The following is a 15,508-nucleotide window of genomic DNA, read 5'->3' on the forward strand; positions in this document are numbered from 1 at the left end:
ACACACAGCTATCCTGGGTATCTGTCCAGGACAGGAGATCAGTATTTAGTTGTTAGTGGTCTGTGAGAAAGACATCAGTGTAGTGGCCTTACACCTACCCATAGAGTCGTTAAACTCGCTGTGGATGGGAGATGGTACCGGGATATGAACCCAGTACCTACCAGCCTTAATTCCAATTGGCTTAACCACTACAGCACCATGGCCCGTGTTAGCTAGTGTCATTAGGAGCACTTTATGCCACACTACTGTACTACATATAATACCCTCTCCCAAGTGAAGCCAAGTCCCAGATCTGTGGGCTATAGGCAGTTACAAGATCTAACAGGGTTTTAATTGAGTTCTTCTGCTTAAAACACAACCAGACTGACCATGCATCAAGTGAACGCTTTACCACTGGGCTACATACCGCCCCGGGTTTTAGTTGAATTCTTGTGCTTAAAACACGACCAGTGCCTGAGCCAGCTTCAAATGTAAACCTGAATGACAAAACCATTATCATTTTGAAATTGTATTTCTGAACTAGGATGTTTTGACAATATCATGACTGGATTCTTTTACTTAAAACGCAGCCAGTGCCTATGCCAACTCCAAATATAAACCTGAATGACAAAACCATTATCATTTTGAAATTGTATTTCTGAACGAGACAGAGTCATAAGGATGTTTTGACACTATCACGACTGTATTCTTTTACTCAAAACACAACCAGTGCCTATGCTGATTCCAACTGTAAATCTGAACGACGAAACTGTTATAATTTTTTGACAGTAGCATGGATGCTTCCATGAAACTCTGTCACATGTTTTGTAGTTATTAAGTATAAGATGGATGGCAGGCAAATTTCCACTAGTAGGAGCACATTTTATCATTCATTAAAGCCTTTAGTAGGAGATATCGCTGGTACTATAATTTGCGACATCTCCTGTAATATTCTCCTAGGAGATATCACTTCTTTTGTTGCGTCACTATGTATGTTTCAGCACTAAACCTATAATTAGTGACATCACGCCACTGTCGTTCTGCTAGTTAACGAGTCTACCACTGCCAAATATAGTGACATTCAACCCACATTACTGACATTGTTTACAAATGTCACAAATAAAAGAATGATAATGGATGATAAAAAGAATACCGTCCTCGTGTCTTGTGATATCATAATTTACCAACACTGTTTGATAAAAGTATAAAAATCCTCGGCAAGCCTCGAATTTCATACTTTTATCAACTCATGCTGATAAATTATGATATTGCAAGACACTTGGGGAGTATACTCTATATACCAGCACTACTACATTTTCATGCCCAATTTCTAATCTGTTGGTAGACCATACAAGTATCGTGCTAGAGTGCTAAATTTGGTACACTTCACATTTAAAAATACTTAACATATTTCAAGTACTTAGCTTTACTTTTCTTTCTTTTAATGAAAATTACTCGTATAATTTAGAACTTCTTTATGGTGTGGGGCTTATAGTTACTAACCCCTATGGTAAGGCAGTACATATATTAGAAATTATTTCAAAATTTGTCTGAAGCTCTCAGGAATAAAAAGAAGTATTTTTATAATTACATGTATATGAATGTGTTGAAAACTTTTAATTGTGACCTGCAAATGTGTTGTAATGTTAAAATAAAAAGAAAAGAAGAACAGAAAAGAAAAAGAAAAAAAAGGTGCTTTTGAATACAATATATGTTGCAACTATTAATGACAATTGTATTAGTGCTAATATTACTTTTAATAATTTGTCTTATCACATGTCCACTTCTGTACCATTATGCCAGCATCTTGCATGAAGAATATTTATGAAATTCATTTCTGTTGGGTCCTAAAGAAACTGATAAAAATTAAAATTTAAAATATTATTTGAAAACATCCTAAATGAAATTTACGAAGTTTAAGTGAATTTAAATTTAAATTTTGCTTTTATTTTGTTTCACATTTACCTCCTGAACTTTATTTCAGATACATGTGTACTTGATTTGATTTAATTTAAATAATTTGTTTCAGTATTGAAGTACAAATATGATAATAGTATATTATTGTTAATTTTCAGTCGAGCGACCCTGGTCCATTTGTCGACATCACGACTCTAGAGAAGAAACCAGCACATCTTTCTATTTTTCTTCATTATCTCATCTCAAACAGCGACCCGTCATCACTGGTGAGAAAAATTCAACGTTTGCTACTTCTGTGTTTGCAAACTTAAAGCTCTCTGCATCTGTGTCACTTTATTGTGCACTTGAATACTATTACTTCCATGAAACCAGGGCTAACTCTGGGCCAGCAGAAACAGTTCGCCAAGTTATCTATTGAAACTTCAAAAACTGCAGACACCCAGTTATTTTGTATCAAAATATCAATTATTACATGAAATTATTTTGCCAAATTATCTATTGAAACTTCAAAAACTGCAGACACTCAGTTATTTTGTATCAAAATATCAATTATTACATGAAATTATTTTGCCAAATTATCTATTAATACTTATAAACTGCAGACACTCAGTTATTTTGTATCAAAATATCAATTATTACATGAAATTATTTTGCCAAATTATCTATTAATACTTATAAACTGCAGACACTCAGTTATTTTGTATCAAAATATCAATTATTACATGAAATTATTTCGCCAAATTAAAATAAAATTCGCAAATTGTTTTTGAAATTCGCAGTTGGCGAATTTGGCGAGTGTCAGAGCTTGCCCTGGAAACTATCTATAAAATAAATTTTAGCGGCAGCGGGAATAGAAGTAGTTGTGCTTTGGTTCAGTCAGAAAATCCTCATCACAGCTGGTACATCAAAGGCCGTGGTATGTGCTATCCTGTCTGGGATGGTGCATATAAAAGATCCCTTGCGGCTAATCGAAAAGTGTAGTCCATGAAGTGACGACAGCGGGTGTCCTCTCTCAATATCTGTGTGGTCCTTAACCATATGTCCGATGCCATATAACCGTAAATAAAATGTGTTGAGTGCACCGTTAAAGAAAACATTTCCTCGTCCTTCCTTCTGGTTCAGTTACAATTTTAAATAAAGACTGGAGTTATTATTGTTTTTATATTATTATTATTCTTGTATAGCTAGTTTTTAATTGAATGTTCGTTTGACTTAATTGTGAATGTGCCTCTTTAATCCTGTGAATCTAATCGGTGGGTGGGGGATGGGGTGGGGGGAACAAAACACCACACCCCTATCTTGAAGAAGCTTTAAATATTTTAATTTACAAGATTCATTTTGTGGTGATAAAAATATAAAACTTTAATCTTCATCCCTAGTTACGAGCAAGTTCCCATTTCTGGATATTCTAAGAAGTGCTGGCTACACACTTTCAAAGCTATCTCTGCACCTCGAGATAGTAAAAGCATTGTATTCTATGATGTCACTATACAACATTTGTCATAGCCCCTGACAGTTTTACGATACTGTAGTGCTAAGATAGCTTCGAACATATGGACTCATATTTTCATTCTCTTGGTTTTTCAGAAACAAATATCTTGTTCTTTGTTCCCTTATTTATTTATTCCCCCATTGGGCTATTTCTCATTCCAGCCAGTGCACCACAAGTGGTATATCAAAGGCTGTGGTGTGTGCTATCCTGTATGTGAGATGGTGCATGTAAAAGATCCCTTGCTGCTAAACGAAAAGAGTAGCCCATGAAGTGGCAACAGCGGGTTTCCTATCATTATTTGTGTGGTCCTTAACCATATGTCTAACGTCATATAACTGTACATAAAATGTGTTGAGTGTGTCTTTAAATAAAACATTTCCTTCCCGTATTTATTTGTTCCAGTTTTTCTACATGGTGTCCGATGTATATTCGCACGCCCAGGGCAGTGTGAAGGATCTACGCAAGTGGGCATACGAAATATATTCCACGTTTCTGGCAGCTAATGCAGTAAGTACATTTATTACCCATGTGGATAAACATATCTTGGTTCATATGAAAGTGATACATAGAGGATATTTCATGGTTTTGTCAAATATGATTTTTATCTCATCGGTGAAGTTTGCAATCATATCTCACGAGTTGCGTTTGCACGACAAGTGTGATATGATTGCAAACTTCATGAGATGAGATATAAATCATATTTGACAAAAAACATGAAATTTTCTATTTATTATATAACTTTTGGCAATTTACCTTTATTTTTAAAATGCCAGCAGCAAAATAGTTACAGTGAAAATAACACTTCCTACAGTGATGATAACACATTTTTCAGTGAAGTAGTGAAATTTTCACTCTAAAATGTGTTATCGTCACTGAGTGACTGATAACACTTTTATTTCACTGATATTTTAAGGTATTTCACTAAATGTTATATAATAAATGCCACTAGAATGCAAAGTGAGACGTAACACTTCGTTGATGTCGTCGATTGGTACACTACAACCTTTGATCCAAATTAAGATCGATTACGGGAACACCATGCGTTATTTTTGGTTAAACATGGTTGTTAACACGTGTACGTGTGTTAACAATTTCAAGACATACGACTGGCTGCTCCTAGGTGATGACCAGGTCACCAATGCCACACAACCAATGAAAAACTACATGATGGAAATCGATTAGACTGTGATATTTTTAAGCTGACATTCATGTGTCTGTGACACGTAAGTCAGCTACAAGTGCAACGGCTGTAAGTAACTTTTAGTAAAAAAAGATTTAAAAAATTGCCTAATTGTATAGAATAATACATTCGTATCCGTTAGATACCATTTATCTCACAACTTGTTGTTTAAAAACTGATCAAACTCGCTTTCGCTCATTAAGATACATTTTAAAACCACTCGTTGTGAGATATAAATGGTATTTAACAGCCACTCGTGTGTTATTCTCTATATATTTGTTGTTATTCTCCAGCCTCTGAAGGGGCGGGACGTAGCCCAGTGGTAAAGTGTCCACTTGATGCGCAGTTTGTCTAGGATCGATCCCTGTCAGTGGACCCATTAGGCTATTTCTCGTTCCAGCCAGTGCTCCACAACTGGTATAATAAAGGCTGTGGTATGTACTATCCTGTCTGGGATGGCGCATATAAAAGATCCCTTGCTGCTAATTGAAAAGAGTAGCCCATGAAGTGGCGACAGTGGGTTTTCTCTCTCAGTATCTGTGTGGTCCTTAACCATATGTCTGATGCCACATAACTGTCAATAAAATGTGTTGAGTGTGTCGTTAAATAAATCATTTCCTTCTTCTTCCACTCGTTGTGAAATTGTGAGGTATCTAACGGCCACTCTATGTATTTGTTGTTATTCTCCAGCCTCTGAAAGTGGAGAGTGTGGAGGACAAGATGCTGGACACACTAGTGATAACGTTGCAGTCGTCCAGCGAGACCATGCTGCGGTCCATGTTCGACCACGCGCGGCAGGCCGTCAAGGTGGAGATACAGGATCTGCTGCTCGACTTCAGAAACAAGAAGGATCTCGGTACGTTGTTCACCCGCTGGTCCAGGTCCCGTAATTAATGAAACTTGTAGAGTCTAGACTCAAATCTCTTATGATGTTACCCACATGCATTTTGTATGTGTTGAGTCTAAACTCTAATGTTTTATAAGCACGGAACCAGTTCTTGTATGTTATATTTGCATTCTGTAATGCCAATGGAAAAGCTGGGGTAATATTTAGGAGATAACCATATAGAGTTTTTAGATTTGCGGGTGTTATTGATCCTGCAAATGTCACTTTTGACCGAAGGCATTAGCCTGAGGTTAAAAATGAAACATTTGTGGGCAACAAATAGACAATAACAACCGCAAATCTAAAAACTCAATATGGTTATGTCCATTGTAAACTGAATTGTTTTTTCTACGGAACTAACTATATTTGGAATTTCTTGAACAAAATACCTGGCTACAATCTAACGCTAGACCCTTAAATTGTCAACTTTGCATGTTCCAATTGCTAATGACGTCACTTTCTAATGACGTCATTAGCTTTCCGGGTGTTATTTTCATTTGATCCCGGAAAAAGAATGTAATTAACCAATCACCATAAAGAACACACTCGCCATCAGTTTACAATGAGTTTTGTCCAGCTGATTTTTAAAAAATATAAAATTTTCTGGATTTATCTGGAATTCAGAATTTGTAATAGTTTATACTGTATTTCAAGATTTGCCGCTATTCATTAAAAATATTCCATATTTTCCGTCCAAAACTTTAGATATAGGTTCGCCAGATGCTTTACATACATTCTGAATGGAGGTGCAACTCCAACTCTAACCCTAACTCTACCCACTATTAAAATTTCTGTTTGTTTTGTTTGGGTTTTGTTTTGTTTTTTTTGTTTTTGTTTTTTTGTAACTCATTTTAATCTCTGCACATTGGTAACCCGTTTTAATCTGCACATTGGTTGTACCATAGTTTGACACCCAATAGCCAATATTTTGTGTGCTGGGGTGTCATTAAACATGTAATCTAATCTAATCTAATCTCTGCACATTCTTATGTATAGCTGTTGATATTACATTAATTGCTTTATGAATAAAACGTTTAAAAAAAAATTAAGTTTGCCGTACGACAGGAGTGAAGTCAGGAGTGAAGTTAAGTGTTATTACTGTTGTGTTTTTCAGGTCTGGGAAACATCTACGGGGCCCATGAACTGCAGGAGGACATGGACCGAGCGAAAGAACAAAAAGCCATAGAAAAATACCTGGTGCCTCACTTAGACCGGTTCTCGTAAGTGTTCCTATTATTAATCCTGTACCAGTCCAGCTGGAGGGGACCATAGGTTTCGTCTCCAACTGTCTGTCTGTCCATTTGTTTGTCCGTGCGTCTGTCCCAGATATAGTTTTTTTTCCAGTCTTTTGTTTTGCACTGCCTCAAGATATTGAGCTGAAATTTGGTGTACAGTTTTTATCATATAGAGTTACAGATCAAGTTTGATTTTCATGAGAATTGGCCTATTTTTGACAGAGTTATAAGCTCTTGAATGTAGGGGATACGATTATTTGTTGAGCCTGGTATGTAATATGTATTGCTTTAGCAGTACTCACATAATACTTGTTTTCTTGTTTTTCTTTCCACATTAAAGAGAACATCAAATCTGATCAAGAACACTTTGAACACCCAACCATGGGTTATTAATTGGTTTTATAGTTATGTTAAGTATAATATATACATTTATAGGTGGGGGTTTCTCACAGTGAAGGGAACGCCTTTTTTCATGCTATGGAATTTACTACAAGTTATTTATTTTTGAGCAGTTTTATTTGTATATTGCACATAAAAATAGGTTGGGTTTTTTGTTATTTCTAAAACACTTTTACTTTTCTGCTTACGTCAAACATACATTTTGTATTTATAGAATGATGGGATGGACTATAGGTCAAGAACACACTTTTAGAAACCACCCAGGATTGGTTTTATTGTATTATGTTTACAGATAATTTATGTACTGTATTTATTGTGAAATGTTTTCCTCCAACACTAAAGAGTATACTGTAAAATTTATTTCTTTTTCTTTTCTTTTCTTTTCCCCCCACAGTAAAGAGAACATCAAGTCGGACCGGGACCAGGCGATGGGCTGGGCACTCGTGACGTTTCTCAAACAGGTGGGCATGACGAAGGCCGTGCCCATGGAGCGGGTGCAGAGTTTCGTCATGAAGGACAAGAAGGGACTTAAGTTCCTGCCCGGGAAGTCAGGGAAGGGCAAGGTAACCGAGAGCAACATATACTTACTTTACGTGTGATGTCATAGTGCTTTATGCAAATTTTATTGGTTCAGGGGTCGAATTTTAATTGGGGAAAGGGGTACAGCATGTGTTACTTTGGTTTATTAACAAGAATTTGGGCCCCCAGGCAAACGTTTTACTTCAAAAGAGGGACCTGAGGGCAACTAACATTTTATCAAGATTTCCATGACAAATATGATTTCACACTATGGGAAGGGCAAGGTGACCGAGAGAAACCTGTGTTTAATTTATTCATTAGTCGTCACGCTTAATGCAAATTTTATTGGTTCAGGGGTCGAATTTTAATTACGTTCCTTCGGTTTATTAACAAAAAATTGTGCACCAAGATAAGTTGAGTGGAAACCAAGACAAACCTTTTCTTTCAAAATGTTTTCCTTCACGATTCCCCCCCCCCCCCCCCCCCCCAAAAAAAAAATTAAAAAAAAAAAAATTCACACTATGGGAAGGACACGGTAACAGAGAGAAGCATATATGTATTTTATGCATTAGTCGTCATGCATTATGCAAATTTTATTGGTGTGGGGTGAAATATTTATTATGTTTATTAACAAAAATGCGGGCACCAAAATAAGTTGTGTGGGGACCAAGGCAAAACATTTTCCTTCAAAAAAAATTTCTTCAAGATTTCCCAGACAAAAATTATTACACACTATGGGAAAGGCAAGGTAATGGAGAGAAGCATGTATTTATTTTATGTACTAGTCGTCATGTATTATGCAAATCTTATTAATTCAGGGGTGAAATTTATATTGAGTGGTTGGGTAGACACGGCATGTGTTGCCTTCTGTTTAATAACAAAAAGTAGTGCACCAAGACCAATTTGTTATTGACAATCTTGAAATAATCTTTAAAGAATTCACTTCTGTTTGTATAATATACATATATTTTATATATGTTTGATATCCAGTAACAATTGATTAATCAATCAGTGTGCTCTGGTGGTTTATTTATTTATTTTCATTGTTAGGGTTGACCACCCTGTTAAAAGAAGAGTAGCGCAGACATCAACACATACATAAGAAATATAAAGATCAATCATAATATCTATGCATACTAACCAAATGACTTGAATTAACTATTACAGAATACTTCCCGAATTCTAAGTGCTTCACAAACGAATTTACTTAAATTTCATGTCTGTGTATGACATTCTGTATTTAATAAAATTATCATATTTACTCTACTGGGATGACACCTGTATTTTGGAGATAGATATTTTATTCTTAAATCCCTATATAATGGACATAAACAAAAAATGGAATTCATCTTCCAATATATCATCACAATAGTGACACTGTTTGGGCAAGTCATGTCTGTATCTATTTCTATGAGTGTTAATAATTGTATAGCCTAATCTAAATCTTGTGAGTGCATTTCTAAAATGATGTATATTCCAATCCAAATGTTTTTCTAAAAGCTCAGGTTGTGTTATTAAGCAAAACTAAACGTTTAATGTAGAAGTACAACGATGATAATAATACTACTTACTGATCAAATTAGTAGACCACATCTTTTAATTTGTGTATTACAAGATGATTTAGTGTTAGGCACGTGGGTTTTTCTTTGATGTTTCTTAAGGCAGCAATTTGATGATTGCATTAATTCTTATCAGTATGTACATACTTAGGGGGATTACAACCAGGGGGATTACAACCAGGGGGATTACAACCAGGTGTGGAGTATCAGTTTGATTGTTTAATGTAATTTGTTTTTGTTTTTTAAATTTCAGACACATAAAGGTCACCAGCTGACCTCCCAGCATTATTCGTCTGTGACCTTCTGTAATCAGTGCAGAGGTCTCATTTGGGGCGTCGGATACCAGGGCTTTCAGTGCCAGTGTGAGTAGGCTCCCTTTTATTTAGCCAGTGCATTTATCTAGAAGAACAAATATTTCTTGCAGGGCTTCTGTCTGTCTGTCTGTCTCAGGAATTCTCCTCGGATCAGCTGTTTTTCTATCATGGAACATTGCGTTTCCTCACATTTTAATCGTCCTTTCCTCCAAAATGTGTCAGATGGCACAGATTTTAACCTAGGATTTCAAGAATTTCCGGGACCCCTATAGATTTCCTCTTTTTTACAGTTCACCAGTTACCACCCCTGCGGTCTGTCTGTGTCTGTTGTCTGTCTGTCTGTCTGTTGTCTATCTGTCTGTATGTCCATCCATCTATCCCACATGTAGTTTTACCGACTATTTTTTCACAGTGCATCAATGTATTGAACTGAAATTTATATGTATAGCTTTATCGTGTACTGTTACAGACCAAGTTTGACTTTCGTTGTCTTTTATGCATTTTTGACAGAGTTATGGCCCTTGAACTTAGAAGACATTTGTTTTTGTTTTTTTAATGCCTCAGAATATTAGCTGGAATTTTGTCGATAGCTTTATCATCTTCTGTTACAGATCGAGTTTCACTTCTATGGCAGTTTACTAATTTTCATAGAAATTATGGCCCTTGATCTGTAGAAAAATAATCAATTGAGCCCGGTAGGGGACATGTATTGCTTCAGCAGTACTCTTAGTATGCTTGTTTTCATTTGTAATCTCCCTCCAGCCAGTGCACCACGACTGGTATATCAAAGGCTGTGGTATGTGCTATCCTGTCTGTGGGATGGTGCATATTAAAAGATCCCTTGCTGCTAATCGAAAAGAGTAGCCAATGAAGTGGCGACAGCGGGTTTCCTCCCTCAGTATCTGTGTTGTCCTTAACCATATTATGTCCGACGCCATATAACTGTAAATAAAATGTGTTGAGTGTGTCGTTAAATAAAACATTTTCTTCATTTCATTTGTAATCAAACACCGAACCTTTAAACAAACCTTGTGAACTGGAATGCTATGTCTTTTAAAACTTGTGATTTTTTTTTAATAGAAAAGATTTGTGTCATTTTTCAGTGTGTGAAATCAACATCCACAAGCAGTGCGTGGACGACTTGGTGGAGATGTGTAGTGGTAAACACAAGAAGGGCGACCGCAAGTCACGGTCAGGCTCGGGGTTAGCTCTGCCGCTACCTGGTCGGAAACAGAGCAACCCAAACAAAGATGCAGGTAGGAAGTCAGCCTAACCAGGGATGTGTGTGTGAGTGAGCGAGCGAGAGAGAGAGAGAGAGAGAGAGAGAGAGAGCGAGCGAGAGAGAGCGAGAGCGAGAGCGAGAGAGAGTGATAGAGAGAGCGAGAGAGAGTGATAGAGCGAGAGTGATAGATAGAGTGATAGAGCGAGAGTGATAGAGAGAGAGTGATAGAGAGAGAGTGATAGAGCGAGCGAGAGAGAGACAGAGTGAGAGTGATATAGAGAGAGAGAGATAGAGCATTAAATAAAACTGTCCTTCCTTTCTTTTGTGTATACAGGCATATTTGTTAGTGCTACTTGAATCTGGTTTAGACAGAGTCTACTGCTGTATTTAATAGTACCATCGTTTTGTTGCATGCATGATTTTCTTTAAGAAGTAGTAACATGGCAACATTTTCTACCAGCAAAATCTATATGAAGTTGGTCATTTTATGTACGGAATTGACAGTGTGTTGCAGGGGTGGGGAAAAATAAAATTGTCAATCGGTCCCACTACCGGGGGGGAAGGAAGAAACGAATAAAAAAATAAAAAAATTAAATAGCGATATTTGCCAAATAGTGTTTTTTTTTTTTAAATCATAGTAATATTTGTATAGTTTTATCTTGAATCATGAATGCGAAATGATAAACATGAAAACAAGAAGACATTTTTTTTAATCACACAATAATGATCAGTGAAAACCCCCACAAATTGTATATATTTTACATAATAGAATAAATAATATAAAAAAGGAATAAAAGTTATGAATTTTAATTCCCATATATGTATAAAAAGTATGATGATTATTCAGTACTGTGTCCTGAAAATTAATAAAAGATGGCTCCGTTGGAAGCGTTTGACAGCCTAAGCTACCACATGTTTAGACAAAGAGAGTAATAACGTAATCACCGATTGGATGAAATTTGACCTCTACTGGCTCTTGAGATAACAGTACATGTAGCTATTCTGCTTACTCCCACTTGTTAAAAAAAAAGGTGGAAACCTTTTGTTAATTTTAAAATCCTTTATAATTATTGGATACACTACATTGAACAGTCAACAATAAATACATTTATAGATTATTTCATTATATTTTATGCTATTTTAAGCAGTTTATATTGCACAAAAGCCTCTTGCTTCAGACTAGGACACTCGACCCGACAGAGCTCCATACACAGGTGTTGACTGTAACCAGTTGCAAATTCTGGGTCCTTTGTTTTAATCAGAGTGTAATACCTTGATGGCTTTCTAAACCAAGAATGGTGCTATCGTTAACGTCTGTTTAATCTCTTGACCGGCTCAGCGACTTTGATAAATGTCTAGCCCAGTGGCAGTCGATTGACACTACTGTAGGTCCAACTTCAGTGACTGGCGATGTACTTTGGCAGACTTTAAAATCACAAATGTCTGAAACACCAGCCATATTGACCACTATTTATTTATTATCTTAAATCATGCACGAGATACCGATGTCTGGCCTGGCCGGTCCACTTGACCGATAGGAATTTGTTCCAATAATAGAAATGGACAGGTGCTTCGGACCGACAAGAATGACAAAAGTGGGACCGGCAAACGCGCGTTTTTCAAAAATAATTTCGGTCTCAGAGATCGAGAATCGGTCCCAGACCGGTAAAAAATGGCTTTTCCCCACCCCTGGTGTGTTGTGACCTATATTGAAGAACTTGCCTATAAAAATTAACTCATGTCGTTATGTAATAACATTTTTTGTTTTGGTTTTTTGTGTGTGTATTTGGCAATTTGTTGTGACCTTTGTTTAAGAACTTGCCTATAAAAATTAATGTGTGTTGTGTAATGAAAAAAAAAAAAAGTTTATTTTTTATTTTTTATTTCATGTTTATTGTTTTGTCGCACTGATATTATCTGTGTTAAATCTGTGTTAATTTTTTTTTTTTTTTTTTTTCAATGTTTATTTTGCATTTCATTTATTTCAACTTATTTTCGAGCTTACATCTAATTAAGGTTGAAGCACGCTGTCCTGGGCACACACTTCAGCTATCTGGGCTGTCTTTCCAGGACAGTGGATTAGTTGTTAGTTGGGTTAGTGGTTAGTGAGAGAGAAGAGAGGGTGTAGTGGCCTTACACCTACCCATTGGGCCCTTAAGAACTCACTCTGGGTTGGAGACGGTACCGGGCTGCGAACCCTGTACCTACCAGCCTGCAGTCTTATATTTTCTGTGTTGAATGGTTTTTTTAGTATTTTATCAACAGCACGTTCACGTTGATTTGTTGTTTATTTTGCATGCACATGCACCTGTTGTCTTCACTTTATCATCCCAACCACTGCAATGTAATTGGTACATCAAAGATCAGGGCAAAGATTAAAGGCGACACACACACAAATCATTTGTGCAATTATGAGATGGGTTGTTTGAGCTTGAAAGTGTAGATTGTCTGTAAATCGCCTGAACGCTCTCCACTTGTTGAAGTCGTGTTCACAATTTGGAACTTGTGAAATTCACGATATTCACGAGCACCAAATGAATGCAGCATTAATAGGCACATGTTACTAGGGAACATTTTGTTTTCAAAATCTTGTTTAGCGATATTTCCGATTTGCAACTACTGTTTTATATTTTAAAATTGCTTAGTGATCTCTAAAACTTGTTTAGCGAATTTTGTTTTCATAACCTTGTTTAGCGATATTTCTGGTCAACTGAAAATTGATGAGTTCCTACTGTTTTATGTTTTAAAATTGCATAGCGATCTCTGACACTTACGTAGCGAATTGATACTGAACAAAATGTACCCTGTGTTACGCACGTGTTACGCATGTGTTGTTGTTGTTGTTGACTCACACACTAACAACCAGCCTGTCTGCACTGACAGGGATCTCTGCTCTTGTAGTGCAAGAAGTGATAAACGACGTGTGCGATTCGAAGGCGGAAATCTCCATCCAGACGCAGCCATTCAAGAGTCCTGACGAGCAGAGTGAACTCGGTAAGTTGTCACGGCAACAGTGTCATCCACCTTCTCACATACTTCACGGTAATGGGTGGAAGGTGCAGGGTTTGCTTTTGGTCAGTTTTAAAATTAATTTTATTGAATAAAATAATTTTATAAAGTTCTTAGCCGATTAAAAAAAAAAGAAAAAAAAAAAGAATTTTTTTTATCTTTATTTATTTGTTTGTTTATTTATTTATTTATTTATTTATTTTATTTTATTTTATTTTATTTTATTTTATTTTATTTTATTTTTATTTTTATTTCATGCTTTGTTTTAGAATAGTTATATGGTTACGGTTCAGGGTTTGTTTTTGTTTTCTTCTTTTTTTAAGCCAAAAATATCTTGTCAAAAAGTTTATAATTATGCTTTATTTTTATTTTCACAGTCACATTGTTAAAGTTTGGAGTTGAATGAATTATTTATTTATTTATTTATTTATTTATTTATTTATTTATTTAATTGGCACAGCCCAGTAGCATGTGTAAGTCCAGAAACAGTTCACAAAGTTATAGAATTGTTTATTATTATTAATTTTTTTTTATTGTTTTGTTTTTTGTGGGGTGTGGGGGTGTATGATTTAAAAAAAAAAAAAAAAATAGAATGACCAGAGAACCTGGATGACACTATATAAGTCTGTGTATACATTTCTCATTTTCATATAATTACCATGTCTGTTTCCATAGTTACTGATTGTGTACATCATATTGCTTTTAAAGTCTTGTTCAGTATACTGCAGTTAGAATAGTGAAAGTCTCAACACAAGGGTTTCTGTGGTTTTAGCATGTTAGCTCATAGTTTACGATGGTTGGCATTGGTTTGGTATTAACCGACTTTAAAAAAAAGTAAAAATTACTATGTGTTTTTTTAAACAGTCTTGAGGGGTTTTTTTTAATGAAAGGTATCATGATCATTCATTACAGATATTTGTAATTCAATGTTTAATTAGTTAATTGTTTATAGTTGAGTCATTACCATCATATAATTATTGTTTGTTAATTAATCTACAATCATTAGTACGGTGTTGCTTGCAAGCAGATCAAGAGCTAACTGTTTTTTGTTAATACCGTTATATCTACTAATCAACAATATATTTCGTTATTTTAATTACCTCCTAATGAAATTTGTTTTGTGAGATTAATAGTCACTAAAAATAAATACATACATACATACATACATACATAAATACATACAAAGTTAGTATGTGAAGTGATATATCGTAGGGTGATCACTATTTCATCAGGGCTTCTAGAATTTTTACAAAATCTACTAGCCATGGGATCAGTGATTTTAAAAATGTACTAGCCACAATTAAAAATTCACTAGCCCTACTTTACTTTTAAGCTAAAACAATTTTACTAAAAGTAACAATCAGATCAGTATGTCACCTAAAGAGGGAGATAGACCTTAAAGACACTAAGGCATGGCGATAGTAGTTATTTACTAGCCCAACACTGAATATCACTAGCCATTGATTCCTATCGGTGGGCCCATATTTCTCATTCTAGCCAGGACTCCACAACTGGTGTAGCAAAGGGCAGTAGTATGTACTATCCTGTCTGGGATGCTGGATTTAAAAGATCACTCGCTGTTACTCAAAAAGAGTAGCCGATGATGTGGCAATAGTGGGTTTCGTGACTCATTACCGGTGTGGTCCGTAATCATATGTCTGACGCCATGAAATTTAATTATAACATGAGTCAGTGTGTTGTTAAAAACATCATTCATTCCTTTCTTATTGCTTCAGGTGTTCAATTACAATACTAGAAAACACATGGTTATTTATTTTTCACTCATGATCCTTTTAA

General features: G+C 35.7%; 1 protein-coding gene across 15 annotated transcripts in view; it reads left to right on the plus strand.

The window, feature by feature from the left end:
• LOC121386174 (rho guanine nucleotide exchange factor 11-like) overlaps nucleotides 1-15,508 on the plus strand; it is a 178,999-nt gene that overhangs the window by 124,213 nt on the left and 39,278 nt on the right. For 13 of the 15 annotated variants that reach the window (XM_041516978.1, XM_041516971.1, XM_041516980.1 and 10 more), the window contains 8 exons: nucleotides 2,055-2,162; nucleotides 3,791-3,895; nucleotides 5,259-5,424; nucleotides 6,569-6,674; nucleotides 7,483-7,651; nucleotides 9,420-9,528; nucleotides 10,584-10,736; nucleotides 13,586-13,696. In XM_041516978.1, the coding sequence (XP_041372912.1) occupies nucleotides 2,055-2,162; nucleotides 3,791-3,895; nucleotides 5,259-5,424; nucleotides 6,569-6,674; nucleotides 7,483-7,651; nucleotides 9,420-9,528; nucleotides 10,584-10,736; nucleotides 13,586-13,696 (1,027 nt within the window). The remainder of the gene's footprint in view (nucleotides 1-2,054; nucleotides 2,163-3,790; nucleotides 3,896-5,258; nucleotides 5,425-6,568; nucleotides 6,675-7,482; nucleotides 7,652-9,419; nucleotides 9,529-10,583; nucleotides 10,737-13,585; nucleotides 13,697-15,508) is intronic. The other 2 variants (XM_041516973.1, XM_041516976.1) reach the window with 1 other exon arrangement.

Source organism: Gigantopelta aegis, chromosome 12, assembly GCF_016097555.1.
Source record: "Gigantopelta aegis isolate Gae_Host chromosome 12, Gae_host_genome, whole genome shotgun sequence".
In the NCBI taxonomy this organism is placed as follows: domain Eukaryota; kingdom Metazoa; phylum Mollusca; class Gastropoda; order Neomphalida; family Peltospiridae; genus Gigantopelta; species Gigantopelta aegis.